At 46.9% G+C, this 17,651-nt stretch overlaps 1 protein-coding gene across 3 annotated transcripts in view; it reads right to left on the bottom strand.

Moving 5' to 3' along the window:
- The window catches only part of PDSS1 (decaprenyl diphosphate synthase subunit 1), a 74,813-nt gene that overhangs the window by 40,463 nt on the left and 16,699 nt on the right, over positions 1-17,651 (bottom strand). For all 3 annotated transcript variants that reach the window (XM_033931417.1, XM_033931415.1, XM_033931416.1), the window contains exons 2-3: positions 16,100-16,161; positions 5,649-5,781 (exon numbers count right to left, since the gene is read on the bottom strand). In XM_033931417.1, the coding sequence (XP_033787308.1) occupies positions 5,649-5,781; positions 16,100-16,161 (195 nt within the window). The remainder of the gene's footprint in view (positions 1-5,648; positions 5,782-16,099; positions 16,162-17,651) is intronic.

The following is a 17,651-nucleotide window of genomic DNA, read 5'->3' as shown; positions in this document are numbered from 1 at the left end:
CTGCTACTGGAGAGGGAGAAGGAGAAATGCTTCTGGGAGGGGAGGAGGGAAAGGAATCTGGGAAGCTGCTGGGCAAGGAAAAAAAAGGGACAGCTGCTACTGGAGAGGGAGAAGAAGGAGAGATGCTTCTGGGAGGGGAGGAGGGAAAGGAATCTAGGAAGCTGCTGGGCCAGGAAAAAAAAGGGACAGCTGCTACTGGAGAGGGAGAAGAAGGAGAGATGCTTCTGGAAGGGGAGGAGGGAAAGGAATCTGGGAAGCTGCTGGGCAAGATAAAAAAAGGGACAGCTGCTACTGGAGAGGGAGAAGAAGAAGGAGAGATGCTTCTGGGAGGGGAGGAGGGAAAGGAATCTGGGAAGCTGCTGGGCAAGGAAAAAAAGGGACAGCTGCTACTGGAGAAGGAGAAGGAGAGATGCTTCTGGGAGGGGAGGAGGGAAAGGAATCTGGGAAGCTGCTGGGCAAGGAAAAAAAGGGACAGCTGCTACTGGAGAAGGAGAAGGAGAGATGCTTCTGGGAGGGGAGGAGGGAAAGGAATCTGGGAAGCTGCTGGCAAGGAAAAAAAGGTACAGCTGCTGCTGGAGAGGGAGAAGGAGAGATGCTTCTGGGAGGGGAGGAGGGAAAGGAATCTGGGAAGCTGCTGGGCAAGGAAAAAAAAGGGACAGCTGCTACTGGGGAGGGAGACGGAGAGATGCTGCTGGGAGGGGAGGAAGGGAAGAGAGTTACTGCTGGACAGGAGGAGGAGGGAAGGGAGAATGAAAAAAGGAAGGAAACAGCTGGCAGAGAGATTAGAGGAGGGGAAGGGGAGACACAGGCATGAGAAAGTAGAGAGATTGATGATAGGAAGGGGTCAGCAGAAAAATAAGCAGAGGGACAACGATGATAGATCTGGTGTAGGAGAGATAAAAATGAAGAGAGCAGTGAAGCTGGAATGAATCATGTAAATAGGAGAGAGGGGCACAAGCTGGATGGAAAGGGGAGAGGGACATAGAAAGAAGACAGATACCATATGGAAGGGGGAGAGGACAGACAGTGGATGGAAGGGGCAGATGCTGGATTGAAGAGACAGAGAGGGCATACGCTGGAAGGAAGAGAGTGAAAAAAAGATTGAAAGCAGAAACCAGAGATGACAAAAGGTAGAAAAAAATAATTTTATTTCTATTTTGTGATTAGAATATATCAGATTTGAAATATATATCCTGCTAGAGCTGGTGTTAGACATAACTGGGGACTGCAAAACCCAGGCAGTGCTTCTTTAGCTTTCAGCTGGCTTAGGGCGCTCTCTGACCAGGGGGCAGTTGCCCTAGTTGCACTCCCCTAAAACTATTCCTGTCATGTGTTACTTCAGTATTCTGTTAGCATGATATTTCTGTGTAGCATTCTGTAATAATTTGGCTTGTTCAGTTTTCTTGATAGTAGAGGGGATATATGTGAAGGGGAGGGGAGACAGGGGTTTTGTTGATCCTTGCTCTGAATTATTTGTATTTATAAAATGACAATTGTACAGAATATTGTTTCTTTTTATACTTTAATAAAATACATTCAATATAAAATCATAACTGAGGCTTGTGTGGATGGGATCAGATGATTTGTGGGGACTGAGCTCGCGGAGATGGGGCGGAAACGGGATTTTTAAATTTTAGTCCTAGTAGTTTGCCGGTCCACAAAATAATTCTTTTTTTTCTGCCGGTCCACGGGTGTAAAAAGGTTGAAGAACACTGCTCTAAACCAGTGTATCGCAAACTGTGTGCCCCAGCAGATTCCAGGCGTGTCCCGAGATATGTCCTGTAGGAAGTCAGCCAGCGTCAACGACTCTTCTCTTCTCCCTGAACCTCCCCTCCTCCAGGATCCCCCACCGGCAAAGGGATAGGTTCAGGGATTTTAACTTTACCTCATTCATTGTATCTATCTTTTTACTACTGTTATGCTGTTAAAAAACTTACAATTTTATTATGCTGAACTATACCTTCTGTACACCACCTTGGGTGAATCTCTTCATAAAGGTGGTTAATAAATCCCCCCAAATAAATAAATAAATTATAATAATGATGGATTGGATTTGGTGAGGTCTGCAAGTACCCCTGTTAATACTCAGGAATGAACACTCAAGAAGTTTAGTTTAGGTCCAGTTCAGGCTACCATTTTTTTCCTTGATAAATGAGGGAATAAAATAGTCTTCGATCTTTATGGAATTCGTCCTCCTTTATACTACTGTGGACTAACAAACAGTTGAAACTTATTTAATTTACCTTGTTATTATATTTCATTTTTTACTGATATTGTTGGATACTGTTGATTCATATGATTATTATTGTCATAAAAAATTGAAACTTAATAAAGATTTAAAGATATCAATGATGGATTTGATTTATAAGTGCTGATCCTCTCCCTCTCTTTATGGTCACAAGGGGCTCCTTTTACTAAGGTGTGCTAGCGTTTTTAGCGCACTCACGGTATGCTTCTAGAATAACGCCAGCTCAATGCTGGCGTTAAGGTCTAGCGCGCGCTATTCCGCGCGCTAAGACCCTAACGCACCTTAGTAAAAGGAGGCCAAAGGCATCTTAGTCATCTGGGAATACAAATGACACTATAATAGTTTATTCTTGTGTCTCGTTGGACATGTGGCTATCCTATACATATAAATCATGAATATTGCCTATGGTTTTTTATAGATATGCAGATAATGAATATTATTTTTTGATGATTTTATGAACTTTTATGATTGTCCTTGATATTGGAAACTGCCTAGATTTTAGGAGGTTTAAAAAATTTATGAATCGCTTATATCTAAGCGATGTACAAAACATTTACATCCACAATTTCAAAAACAAACATTACAAAATGCAGTAAACAAATAAGTCTTTCCCACAAATTTCCTCAATACAGAATTCTTTAAATCTAAAACAAATAATAACCACAGTTAAAGAAAGGCATCCACAAATAATGGTGTTTTTAACATTTTCTTAAGACATATGATCTTTGCATAATCTCATTATACCTGGAATTGGATTCCACAGATTCTTACTGAAAAGTGAGAATGTGTTAAATAAATAAATAATAACAAACAATTGCTACCATCATCTCCCAAACTAGTCTTGCACACCACCCATGTTTGTTTTAAAAGGCACCAGGAGACTTATCATGATACATGCTGCTGGAAAAAAATATAACTGAAGCAAAATGGAAAGCCCAGCCAAATGCCAAGCACCAAAACAAGGGTGACAAAGGTGAAAGGCAGCAGAAAAAATCCCCACTTTGAAAATAGATGAGAAAGTCTTAAGAAAACTAAGACGAACAGAAGCTCTTGCGTGCAACAGTGAAAACTACACATAGTTTAAGAAATAAAATTTTCTAGACGTTAACTGAGATGCTTTTTCCTGCACTAGGCTCTGTTCACATCACCCACTTATACTTGCAATCTTGCTTGGCAAAAAAATAAATTTCCCCTTCCTAGTGCAATCTCCCTGCAATATTCAAATGTTTCTTTTGAAAAATGATCTCTAGAATCAATTTGTAAAATTGAGTGAGAAAAAGAGCAGTATAGTAGTACATTCTGCGAGACATGGATTCTGCACAATAATCCATATTCTGTGTACAAAATTTGCAAATTCTGCAAGTTTGACAACAATTAAACAATATTTTTGCTAATTATTATCCAGAATTTCAGTACAAGTCAGCATTTTCATTAAAATTTTATTAGAGAAAACAAAGAGCTTTCAAGCTTTTCTCACTTATGCTGGGTTTTACTAAACGGCGCTAGAGGTTTTTCACACAGGCTGTTGCGGTAAATGCTCCAATGTTCACAGAATTCCTATGAGCATCAAAGCATTTACCGCACCAGCCCATGCTAAAAACATCTAGCGCTGTTTAGTAAAAAGAGCCTTTAGTGACTTCCTTCTAGCAGCACATCTTTGTAAAAGCCCACATTAGTGAAGTTTGGTTTGTTTTCATAGTACAGTACTTCACTTTGTCTTTATGTTGTTGAAAAACATTTCTGGAAGCTGACATATTTCAATAAATTCAGAATAAAATCTTTTTTCTATCTTTTGTTGTCTGAGCAGTTTATTTTTCCCATTCACATAGGTCCCAGAGTCCCTTTAATGCTTTTCTTTGCTTTTTTTAACTGTCTTCCAAGAATCGCCTGTCCATTTTATATTTTGTCCCTATCTGTCCTATCCAGCATTTGTCCCCCTCTGTCTCTATCCTGAGCTACTCCCGTGTTCTTCTCCATTCCCCAGCATCCATACCTCTGTCATAATCACCCCTTTTCAAGCAATGTCCCTCTGTCTAGAATTCCTCCTATGCTTATCTCAATGCTCTCTCCCTATCAAGAATTCTTCCCCATGTCTGTCCCTCTCTAAGCCCAGCCCTGCTTTAGTGTCCCTGTCTCTATGTTCAGTCCCCATCTAAGATCCCTTCTCTGTTTCTGTGGTCCTCGGTGTGCAGGATTTTCCACCCCCCCCAGCCAGCATCTCTCACTCACCCTTGTTCCTTCCCCCCCAGCCAGAATCTCCCTCACCCGTCCCCTTGCCATGCTTCCTAAGCATTTCACACTCTCTCCCCTATCCTCTCCAGCCAGCTCTCCTCACTCTCTCCCCATTATTCCCAATCCAGCATCTCTCGCCCCTTCCCCTCATCAAGCTGGCATGTCTTATTTTTCTTAACCCCCCTCCCCCCAGCCAGGATTCTCTTACACTCTGTTTCCCCTTTGCCCCAAATGGCATCTACTCTCAAATGGAGGCCCTCTTCCTACAGCTCCCCCTGTGTATCTCAGTGATGCCGATTCCAACAGGCAACCTGCCCCCCAGCTCTGCAGACCTCTACCTTGATCCCACCTGTGAAGAAAAAGGATGCGACATCATCGAGGGTGGGACCATGGTAGAAGGAAGCCTGCATAGGCTGCCTGAAGATGATGTTGGCAGCGATTCGGGTTACAGATGGAGAGCGAGAGTGCCGATGCCAAATTCTGCACAGAACAGAGGTAATTTTGCATGCCTGAGGAATTCTGTGCAAATTCTGCATTTTGCAATGCACAGAATTCCACCAGGAGTAAATATGTAAACCAATTTGACTGTAGCCATCCCCTTTCCCTATATGTGGAGGGTTGCTGGATTGAAGCTGCTAGTTCTCCTTGATCTCCCAAACACCTTTGATTCAGTAAAACATAAAATTTCCTAAACTATTTACACTGTCTAGGGGTGGGGTAGGAAGCAGGAGGGTGATGTTTTTGCCTTCTTTCTTATTGGAGATCATAGATACTATAAAAAGGGGCGAGTTTAAAATGCAAACCACAGATCTCCATTGTAGCCAATTTTTATGTAATATACACATTTATCATATTGGAACACTGAAGTTTATAGTTTATCTATACTTGAATATATAGGTTTGCACCCTTGGAAGCTGAACGGGGCACACTGCCGTACAATATAATATAACCTTAAAATGCTTTTTTTCTGTCTCCAGAGAGCCACATAAGAGTAGAGAACTTCTGAAAAGATATTCCAATACAGTCAACCATTTGTTTAGAACCATTGAAATGCCACATTTCCAGCTGATTAATGAACAGGCCAACATTGCATGCATAACATGACAAAGATCTTCTTTAATAATCACCTTTTTGCTATGAATCTGGAATACATTGCACAGACTCTCACCTTTTTAATATCCTCGTAGATGTTCTTCAAGTCTCTCTGACCAAGTTTAAAAGGATCCATATCCTTCTCATCACTGTACGCTTTACCACAGCAGTACATCCTCTCTGCTACAGAATGAAAGCCAGGTGATGTCCTAGAAAACAATAGGAATTATGCAGTCTCAGGGAATAAGGAACTCTCTGCATCATTATAACTAGGAAAGACTTTCACAAAGTTTAAAATAGATATTTCTTGCACAGAGTATTTAAAAAAAACAAAAAAAAAACCCACTTCATCCTAGTGCAGTGGTGAGCAACCATGGACTCTGAGGGCCACAACATACGTCAGGTTTTCCAAGATTTCCACAATAAATATGGAAGAGATCGATGTGCATGTACTGCTTCTACAGTATGCAAATAGACCTCATGCATATTCATTGTGGAAACCTGACTAGTTTATTGCCCTCAAGGACTATAGTTGCCCTCTCCTTTCCTAATGGACACAAAACTGGATATATGTATTCTGATCCTAATTATATGTGAACCGAGTCGAGCTCCACTGGGAGATGACCCGGTATATAAACCAAAGATTTGATAAGATATATAGCACTGAAAATATAAAATTGTCTGAAAGAGAAACTAATTTTCCCCATCATTTGGGATTAATATGTTGGAATCTCTCTGGCCTCTCCAATAGCATTCTGATCCCCATAAAACCAGCACAAGACCTATCATTGCTCTAATAAGCTCAAAGGGGGAAGGATGAAGTGGCAACTGACTATGTGGCACCCAAGAAGCTCTCTGGTAGAGGTGCTGCCTCTACACCCAGAGGCTGCGAGATCATATAGCAGTGCTGATTCTTGTGACCCTGGGCAAGTCACTTAATCCTCCAGTGATACCACACTGAATGTCAACTTTGAAATGCCAAAGCCACAAAAAGTTAGTAATACAAGTCCCCCATTCCCATTCCAAGATGAGAAGAAAAGCTTAGTAGAAAACATTTTCTCTATTAGAAAATGTAGTGCTATACACCCCCTCCCCAATAAAGCATTTTAACTTAGCTAACTCTTCATGGAAGATTAAGTCATTTTTTTAAACACGTACAGAATTCTCTTCAGCGATTGGTGTGCAGTATTTTTTTTCCTTTGAAACATTTATTCTACAAGCACTAAAAATATAGAAGAAATTAAACAAAATTGCTTCATTGACAGAAAAATACATGCACATAACTGAGCACAAGTGTTAAACATGAGCAGTAGTGCCAAGAATCAAGGCTTTGTATTTATTTGTAATTCTGATATACCAACCTTCATAGCAATATAACAAAGTGGTTTACAATTCAAAATAGTAGAAAAGTGAAAGGAACTCCATTAAGCATACAGAAAAGCCTATACGAAAAAAAGGAAAGGAGGGAAAGTTTATGTAATGCCAGCTCACTATGTTGGGCTTCCAAATAAAAGTCTGGATAAGTTCCTACAAGAAAAGTTCATAAACCATTATTAAAGATGGACTTGGGAAAATCCATTGCTAGGATTGTGCTAGGCAATTAGAGACAAAGTGATAATGAGACAACAGAAGAATCCAGATTTGTTTTCTTGAGTACAGGATCCGACAATGGTCTGCTTCTGGGAATTGGGCATAACTCATGAAGAGAGGCTGTGGTTAACAATATTAAGAGCCAAAGGAAAAAAGCCATTTCCAGGGAAGAGGATCACAGGACCCAAGCATGCAGGTACTGGATTTCGTAGCTGAAAGCTTTTGAAAATCTGGTAAGCAGAGAAAGGAAGACCAGGGCTGGAGAAGTACTCCAGAAATGACTATGTCCAAATCACTACCTAAATGATTCAGAAGGGGGAGAATGAGAAAATACTGATAAAGCACAGTTACTTACCGTAACAGGTGTTATCCAGGGACAGCAGGCATGTATTCTCACATGTGGGTGACGTCATCTACGGAGCCCCGATGCGGAAGCATTTTCAAGCAAACTTGATTGAAGATTTAAGTTTGCTCTGCTGCTCCACGCATGCGTGCCTTCCTGCTCCACTAGGGGGTGCATCCCCTCGTGGTCTCCAGTTCACTTAACTAGCCAAGAAGCCAACCTCGGGGAGGTGGGCGGGTTGTGAGAATATATGCCTGCTGTCCCTGGATAACACCTGTTACGGTAAGTAACTGTGCTTTATCCCAGGACAAGCAGGCATGATATTCTCACATGTGGGTGACCTCCAAGCTTACTGAAGAGGGATGGAGGGAAGTTGGCAATTTAAGCAAATAGATTTCGCAATACCGATTGGCCGAACCGGCCATCGCTTCTGGACAGGGAGTCCAGACAGTAGTGGGAGGTGAAGGTATGAACCGAAGACCATGTGGCAGCCTTGCAGATTTCCTCAATAGGTGTGGACCTGAGGAACGCTACGGAGGCTGCCATCGCTCGGACTTTGTGTCCCGTTACTCGACCGTGTAGTGCGAGACCAGTCTGAGCGTAGCAAAAGGAGATGCAATCGGCCAACCAGTTGGACAAGATGCGTTTGGAAACTGGGTGGCCTAACCGGTTTGGGTCGAAGGACAGAAACAGTTGTGGGACTTTCCGGTGTGGCTGAGTGCGTTGGAGGTAAAAGGCCAACGCTCTTTTGCAGTCAAGAGTGTGGAGCGCCACTTCTCCGGGGTGAGAGTGGGGCTTGGGGAAAAACACAGGTAAGACAATGGACTGATTGAGATGGAAATCAGACACTACTTTAGGTAGGAACTTTGGATGGGTGCGGAGTACCACCTTGTCGTGATGGAATACCGTGAAGGGTGGGTCCGCTACCAGCGCTTGCAGCTCACTAACCCGCCGTGCGGACGTGAGCGCGAGTAAGAAGATTACCTTCCAAGTGAGGAATTTTGGATGGCATTTGTCTAGTGGCTCAAATGGAGGTTTCATTAATTGAGCCAGAACCACGTTAAGGTCCCAAACCACCGGGGGAGGTTTGAGAGGGGGATGGACGTTCAGCAGACCCTTCATGAAGCGAGTGACTAAGGGATGGAGCGAGAGGGCTTTCCCTTCCAGGGGCTGATGAAAGGCCGCAATTGCACTGAGGTGTACTCGAATGGAGTTGGTCTTTAGGCCGGAATGAGATAGTTGAAGTAGATAGTCAAGGACCAGGGGGACGGGGACCGACACCGGGTCCTGGCTGTGGGAGGAGCACCAGGTTGAGAATCTGGTCCACTTTTGGGAGTAGCAGGTTCTCGTCGAGGTTTTTCTGGAGGCCTCCAATATCTCCTTGACTGATTGAGACACGGGGAGAGCAGTCAGGGGGAGAGAAACCAAGCATTCAGATGAAGAGACTGAAGATTGGGATGTAACAGTGAACCCTGACCCTGTGACAGTAGAGAGGGAAACAGAGGCAGAGGCAGTGGATCTCTGACACTGAGTTGAAGTAGCAGGGAAAACCACGGCTGGCGTGGCCAGCGAGGGGCAATCAGGATCAGGGTGGCTTGTACTGTTTTCAGGTGGACAAGCGTCCGCAGTATCAGAGGAAACGGCGGGAACGCGTATAGGAACCTTCCCTCCCAGTCGAGGAGGAAGGCGTCGGCCTCGAGTCGGTCCGGGGAGTATATCCGGGAGCAGAAGAGAGGCAGCTTGTGATTGTGAGGGGACGCGAACAGGTCTATTTGAGGTGTCCCCCACCGTTCGAACACTCCTCGCAGGGTCTGAGAGTGTAGTGACCACTCGTGTGGCTGGAGGAGACGGCTGAGTCTGTCCGCCAGGCAGTTTTGTTCTCCTTGTATGTACACCGCTCGAAGGAAGGTGTTGTTGGAGATTGCCCATTTCCAGAGGCGCAGGGCTTCCCGACAAAGGGGCCAAGACCCTGTCCCCCCTTGTTTGTTTACGTAGTACATCGCTACCTGGTTGTCGGTTCGGATGAGAACCACTCGGTCGTGGAGCAGATGTTGGAAGGCTACAGCTGCGAGATAGATGGCCCGAAGTTCTAGCACGTTGATGTGGCAGCGACGGTCTTGTGCTGACCACATTCCTTGGGTGCGTAGGCCGTCCAGATGGGCTCCCCAAGCGTACTCCGACGAGTCCGTGGTGAGTACCTTGCTGTGGGGTGGGGTGAGGAAGAGCAAACCTTTGGAAAGATTTGAAGAGTCGGCCCACCAGCGGAGCGATCGTTGCAATGAAGGAGTCACTGTCACTGAGTGGTCGATTGGGTCCCGGTCTTGACGCCATTGAGACGCCAGGGTCCATTGAGGGATTCTCAGATGGAGGCGGGCGAAGGGTGTGACATGGACGGTGGAGGCCATGTGGCCCAGAAGAGTCATCATCTATCGAGCTGATACTGAGGTCAGCAGGGAGATCCTTCGGCTCAGACTTACTAACGCCTCCAGGCGCGGAGGGGGGAGGAAGGAACGGAGGCGAACCGTGTCCAGCGTGGCCCCGATGAACTGTAGGGTCTGCGAGGGGCGTAGTTGAGATTTTGGGAAGTTTATTTCGAACCCCAGACTTTGTAGGTAGGTAATAGTCTGTTGGGTCTCTGAGATAACCCCTTCCCTGGACGGGGCTTTGATTAGCCAGTCGTCCAGGTAGGGGAATACCTGGAGGCCCTGGGAACGTAAGGTTGCTGCTACCACCACGAGGCACTTGGTGAAGACCCGAGGTGATGATGCTAGTCCGAAGGGGAGGACTCGGTATTGTAGGTGCCAGTCCCCTACTTGGAAGCGCAAGAACTTGCGGTGAGCGGGGTGCACTGGGACATGTGTGTACGCCTCCTTGAGATCGAGGGAGCAGAGCCAGTCGCCCTCGTCGATCAGGGGGTAAAGTGTTGGTAGTGAGAGCATCCGAAACTTTTCCCGTACCAGGAATTTGTTGAGGCGTCTCAAGTCTAGTATTGGGCGTAGGTCTCCCGTTTTTTTCGGTACCAGGAAGTAGCGGGAGTAGAAGCCCTTCCCCCGTTGGTCGGGGGGAACCTTCTCCACTGCTCTAAGGCGAAGCAGGTCTCGAGCTTCGGAGAGGAGTAGGGGTAGCTGAGTCCGGTTGGGAGGGCAATTCCTTGGGGGGTTGTCCAGAGGAATGGCCCGAAAGTTGAGAGAGTGCCCTGATGAGATCACGCCAAGGACCCATGCGTCCGACGTGATTTGTTCCCAGTGAGGGTAAAAAGCTTTGAGTCGACCCCCGATGGGAAGGTGGCCTGGGACTATGGCGGAGGGGGCCCGCCCCCTTCCGCGTGTCCCGTCAAAAGGACGGGGATGGTTTGGTGGTCGCGGGCGGTTGGGACTTGGGCATGGCCCTGTGGTGGGCTTGCGGACGTCTGGGTGGGGGCCGCGAGAAAGCAGGGGTGGACTTTTGTGAGTAGCGGCGCGGAGGGGCCCTGTATGGCCTGGACGCTGGCGGTTTGGGCTTTTGCCGGACAAGGGAGGCAAACGAGCGTTCATGTTCGGAGAGGCGTTTTGTCGCCGCCTCGATAGTGTCATCGAACAATTCCTTTCCCACGCAGGGGAGGTTAGCCAACCGGTCCTGTAAGTTGGGGTCCATGTCGACCAGGCGCAGCCAGGCTAGTCGGCGCATGGCGATAGCGAAGGCTGCTTCTCTTGAGGAGAGTTCGAAGCCATTGTAGGCCGCGTGGAATAGATGAAGGCGCAGGTTGGAGAGGGACTCTAAAAGCAGGCCGAACGTTCCTTGCCGGGAGGCCGGTAGGTCAGTCTCAAAGGCTCTCAATAGTCCAATGAGGTGTTTGAGGTATGATGTGAAGGTGAAAGTGTAGCTTTGCACCCTAGAGGCCATCATTGCGTTTTGGTATAGTCTCCTGCCGAACTTATCCAGGGTTCGGCCTTCTCGGCCTGGGGGGACCGCTGCTGAGACCCGGGACGGGTGAGCCTTTTTCAAGGAGGATTCTACTAGCAGCGATTGGTGGGAGAGCTGTGGTTGCTCGAATCCCGGGTAAGGTACTGTGCGGTACTTGGCCTCCATTTTGGAGGGTACGGCCGTGACCATGTAGGGGGTCTCCAGGTTCCTGAAGAAGGCCTGTTGGAGTACCGGGTTGGGTGGTAAGCGAAGGGACTCTGGGCAGTGATGGCATATCCAGCTCCGCCAGGTACTCCTTAGAGTATCTGGAGTCGGACTGGAGGTCTAAGTCCAATGCGTGGCCCATGTCTTGGACAAAGCGAGTGAAGGATGGGCGAGATGTCCCCGGGGCCCCGTGCGGGGTCGGGGAACGAGACCGTCGGGTGGAGAAGGATAGGGAGGCTTCCCTCGAGTATCGAGGTTCATGCTCTGATCCATGCTCCGAGACTGGGGAAGCACTGTGAGAGTGTTCCGGGGTTGTCGATCTTCGGCGACGATGCCGGGGTTAGGGGTACCGATCGATGTCGGATCGGTGACCTCGATCCGGACTCCCTCGGAGAATACGTCCGAGGGGGAGTTCGGAGGATGCGCGGGTTGGAGAGTGATAACTCCGCCACCCTGAGCGGTCCCGTACGAGGTGTGGGGGAACGGCCTCGTAGAGTTGGTGAACCTCGGGCCTTCTTGGAGGTACGGCGGTTCGAGGTTTCTGTCGTTCTAGCCCGACGTTTTGCCCCTCGGCGGTCTGCGGAGGGGGAACGTCTCGGGTGCCTCGGCGAGGAGTCCGAGGAGGATGGGATGCGGCGAGGATTGCGCACCCTTCCTCGAGGTTGTTCGGTGCGAGGCTCAGGCTGGCCTGGCACATTCGAGGTCGAGGCCGATTGAAACTGGGCCATTGCAGCGGACAGCTCCGACGTGATCATCGCTCGGAGTAGGTCCTGGAAGACGGGCACGGACAGCATCGAAGGCATGTCCACTGCCTCGGTGCGCTCCACCGGGGGCGACCTCGTATCAGAGTATTCCCGTGTGGTGGAGGCACGGCCCGAAGGCTTGGAGGGCTTAGACGGGGCTGTAAGCATGGGGCTTCCGCCCTGCGTCGCCATTGTCCCCGAGGCTGGCTTCTTCGCTGTTACAGAACCTGAAGAGGGAAGAGGGGACTTACCCGGAGCCGAGGCTTTCTGTTGTCCCGAGGACTTCGGGGTCGAATCTCGAGGCGATGCCGAGGTATCCGGGGCCGAGGTCAAGGCCGGGGCCAAGGCCGGGGCCGACCTCGAGGCCGAGGTGGAGGGTTGGTCCGGGGTGAAGAGGTCCGCCATGCGGGCTTTTCTTCGGCGGAGGGCCCTGTTTTGGAAAGTAGCGCACTGGGGGCAGGAGTCGGTTGGATGAGCCGCCCCCAGACAGAGGATGCACCGGCGATGCGGATCTGTGAGAGAAAGAAGCCGCTCGCACCGGGTGCACTTTTTAAAGCCGGTCAGAGGCCGGGACATTAAATCGAAAGTAGCCGCGGCTCGATTAGCCACGCGGCCACGGGGACCCGGAAGCCTCCGGGTCGTTGAAAATGAAGCAGGAATCAAGTAAGAAAGGTAAAGAATTCACGCACAGCGACTTAATCGTGAAAAAACAAGAAAAAAATCGCGGTGCTAGAAGGCAGTTGGGGCAGAGCCTGAAAAACACGGCTTCTAGGCTCGCGGAAAAATTTGAACTGGAGACCACGAGGGGATGCACCCCCTAGTGGAGCAGGAAGGCACGCATGCGTGGAGCAGCAGAGCAAACTTAAATCTTCAATCAAGTTTGCTTGAAAATGCTTCCGCATCGGGGCTCCGTAGATGACGTCACCCACATGTGAGAATATCATGCCTGCTTGTCCTGGGATAACAAAGAGTTCAGTAAACAGTAGCTCAAGACCTTAGGGAGCTACCCGGGGTATCAACTTCAGTACTGAAGTTAACAGGTCAGGTAACTGAAAGGATAAAGATGTTGACTCAAGTTTCAATATCACAAAGTAAAGTTTTCTAGGATGATTGGACAAATCATTAATCAACATATTCATCCATGTACACACACACTCTCATATCTCACCCTTTTCCTATACACACACACATACACTTTCTCGCTCATTCCACCTCCCGCAGTTCACCTGATCCTATGGATCTTCCCATCTGAGCAGGGTTCTCTGGGCTGCTTATTTATTCAGCATTAGCTTGCAAACAGAAAAAGACTGGGTCAAAGAAAGCATATATGTAAAAGCATGATGTGCACTCCATCCTCTGGTGACAGTAGAAGCCAACCTGTCCTAGAAATAAGATTCATGTAACAGGCTAGAAAGACCCAAGTGCTGTGGTGCACATAATACATTGCATGTCCCCAGGTAGAAGGGCCAATGCTGGGACTGGGTCCGAGTCTGGGTACAGCAGCTTCCGACTCAGCTGGACTGGAAGCTGGCCTGCAGGTGAAAAGGGGTAGAGGAGAAAAGTGGCATGAAAAGGAAAAGTTAGGAATAGAAGAGGAAAATATTTAAAAAAAAATATTAAGCCAACCAATTGCACTACAAGTTGTGGAGTAAATGAGCAGAGAGGAAGAAAATTGAAGCCATTTTGAATATGTTAATTTCTGTTTGGTTCTCTTCATATTAAGCTAGAGAGACAGTCACCTAGTATTTAAGAGCTTAGTTGAAGTTCAAATCAGACTTCCACTGACAGATTTTATGACTCTGGATATACCACTTCACTTTCCATTGCCTCAGGTACAAACTTAATACTGAATCATTCCATGTTAAGTGGTCTAATTTCAGAAAAGTGATGAAACTTTGTATGCAATGTCAGTGTCAGTGTCCATCTGTCTTTTATAACCCCTGTATTATCTGTAAATTGAATGATTTGTTCATCGCTTAGATATTTGAGTAAGCGGTTAATCAAATATTTAATAAACTTGAAACTTGATGCAGAATCTTAAATGACTCAAACTGATTTTGGTAAAGTTTAAGATTCACCAGTGAAATACTTATGGAGATATAGCTTTTTATTTGATACCATACTATGACCATATACTGTGACATTTCCATCCCTAGTGATGAACCTGTCATGGTTAAATCCCGTTCTAAACCAGTTCCCAGAAGCAGGAAACCAGCTAAATGTAGAGCCTCAGAGGCTGCAGAGGTCAGGGCTGCTTATCCTGAAGGGAATGAGCTTGACTCTGACCCAGAACCCATTCTAGAGCCAGAGCTTGTCAGAAGAACAGGTTCCCAGAGAAAGTTCAGGCAATTCCCAAGCTGCTATACACCCAGTGAACTGAGAGGGAGCCAGAGAGCAGACAAAACTGTGCCCCAGCCACATAAGCTAGAGAGTGGCTTTAACAGCTTAAAACAGCTCTCAAAGAGTGTGAGGCAGGCAGCGCAGGAAGACCTGGCAGATAGGGCTCTTCTGGTCAGGAAAGGGCAAAGCACCCAGCAGGAGCCCATGGAATGGGAAGGCCCAGCACCCCAGGATACTACAGAACTAGAAACACTGGAGGAAAATATGGACATAACAGCATTTGAAATGCCTGGAGAAGCCATAGAGCAAATGGATGCGAGTTTGGCAGTTTCTTGCCAGTATTTTTGGCCTTTTTCTTTTTTGGATATTTTTGCTGTTGGCTAAATGATGTAGCTACTAAGAACTGCATATAAGAAGTCTGTTTTTCACAGCAGTGGGGGCTGGGCTGAAGCAGGGTCTCTAGGAAGAGGAGTAAAAGTGTGCGTGGGTGTGTGTGTGTGGGGGGGGGGTTCTTCCTTGTTTGAAGCGGTATGGAGCTGCCCAGGACTTTATTCTGAACTGGATGTTACTTACCTGGGAGAAGTGCTTGAGTTTGTTTTGAGACTACAAACTGTCTACTATGAACTGTTGGCTTATTGGGGAAAGCCAGTGAAATAGTTGTTTTGTTTTTCACTGTGGAACCTGTGGATGTTCGTTTGCCTGAACTGTGAAGTAAAGATATTGCAATTGTCTGAAGCAATTTGGGGTTCTTTTTATTATTAAACCAGAGAACTGTTTTGCTTTGAACTTCTTCCCACAAAGAAGCCACACTTCTAGCTAAATGTGCCTCTATGGAGGCTGGTGACTGGTCATTATTTCTGCTTCACTGCTGCCCGTAATGATCATAACCCCAGGTGGAAAGCTTTGGTTACAAGCAGCGTCTCACTTACGGCTCTCCACATATCAGCTTTTCCAAGTATCCACCACTATAGGACCCTCAGGGACCCCTGAAGAAGACTTTTTGTTGAAACACGGACGAGGTTTTTATGTGGATTACTTTATTTTTATGTGGATGATTCTATTATACCTTTGGAATTTTGACATTCTTAATAAAGTCAATTTAAGGAACATCGTCACCACATTAACACACATTGATCGGCAGTGTTGAGGACTCACAAGGGAAAATGTGGTGGCTCTCCTTCAGCTCAATTGTATCTAAAGTGGCCCCGACTTAAAAAGTAGTAAAGAGCAGTGCTCTAAAGGTTCATTTTCCAACTACTTACACTGAGGAGCTGCCATCAAATGTCTCAAATTTCAGCCAAGCAGCCTGATCAGAACCAAATCAATGTTCTATTTAGCACAAAATATTCAGTTTTGTTTTATTCACATGAACTGTCTTCCAGTAATGCATGGTTTTAAACTTACCGCCAAAATAAGATACCATCCTTTGGAAAGAATAAAGATGAACTTGTTGAAAACCAAGATGCCTGCGAAGGGAAAACAAATAGCATCTGTTACTTAAAAGGAAACTTTTGCCTGAATCGTAAGCAGCATTATCATTACCAAAATATCTAACTGTCCTTCCAACTTTCCTTCTGCAAGTTCCAGACCTCCAAAAATATAAAAAGAAGTTTGATCCTCACCTTTCAAATGACCAACAGAAGACAAAGCCTGCAATCCAGATAACTAAGAGCTCTTTCACCAGTCTTTACTTCTTTACACCATGAAGCTGAAGTAAAAAAAAAAAAAAAAGGAAGCGGGTATGCAGGCAGGTTCAAACCTGCAGGCTGCACACCAGCCAGGCCTGTTGAATCTTCATCACTTTTCCTCCACAGAGAAGTTGTGTGATAAAGCAGAGCAACTGCCTCAGCACCCTGAGGTTGTGAGTTTGATTCCCACTTCAGCTCCTTGTGACTCTGGGCAAGTCACTTTACACTTCTTTGTCCCAGGTACAAAATGAGTTATATCCCCTCTACCCCGTCATTGGTTTAGAAACAACTTCTTTTAAGACAGAAACTTTCAGGGAAAATATTTACACTTCCCGCTCCATTTTCGCAGGGGTTAGGAGCAGAGCCGGCCCACGAATATTAAAAAAAACGCAAATAATATTTGGACTGGTTCTGCCCCTAATCCCCACTTCCCCCAGCTATTTTAAGCCCTGAAAGCCCCCCCTTTAAGCCTTACCTGGTGGTCTAGCGGGTTTACAGGCAGGAGCGATCTTCCCACACTCCTGCCCCGTGCAGATCACTCACAGGAAATGGCTGCCTTGAGCTCCCGTAGTCTCTCGAGCCATTTCCTGTGAGCAATCTGCACGGGGCAGGAGCGTGGGAAGATCGCTCCTACCCCGAAAACCCGCTAGACCACCAGGTAAGGCTTAAGCGGGGCTTACAGAGCTTAAAATAGCCTGAAAAATAAAAATGCTTTTTTTTGTTTTAAAACCGTGAATAAGCGAATCCGTAGATACGGAATTCGCAAACACGGAGGGGGAAGTATATTTCATTCGGAAGGACTGTGGCAACCCCCCACCCCCACAATCTGGTATCTCTCTCCTCCCCCCACCTGTGATCCAGCACCTCCGCCCCTACTCGCAAGTCTTTCCCTGCTACTACATAAGAACATAAGAAGTTGCCTCCGCTGAGGCAGACCAGAGGTCCATCTTGCCCAGCGGTCCGCTCCCGCGGTGGCCCATCAGGCCCATCAGGCCCAGATAAGGCACTGGCTCAGGGCAGTGATAATAAAAAGAGCCAAAATCCCAGTCCTGCATCTATCCTTCTAGAAGTATGAAGGTAGGATGGACTGGCATTTTAGTGCCCTTTCTCACTGGAACCCTGGGCCAGGGCCTCACCTTTTTCACAGTGCTGGGCAGGGCTGGATTAACTTAACTCCTAGAACGGGAGAAATGCCTAAAAACTATAAAATTAGACATTACAATCAGTTTTTATATTTAAGGAAACAAACCCGACGTAAGCTTTTAACA

This window comes from Geotrypetes seraphini, chromosome 2 (assembly GCF_902459505.1).
Source record: "Geotrypetes seraphini chromosome 2, aGeoSer1.1, whole genome shotgun sequence".
Taxonomy (NCBI): Eukaryota; Metazoa; Chordata; class Amphibia; order Gymnophiona; family Dermophiidae; genus Geotrypetes; species Geotrypetes seraphini.
Note: the sequence above shows the minus strand (reverse complement) of the source record. Positions and strands in the feature narration are given on the sequence as shown.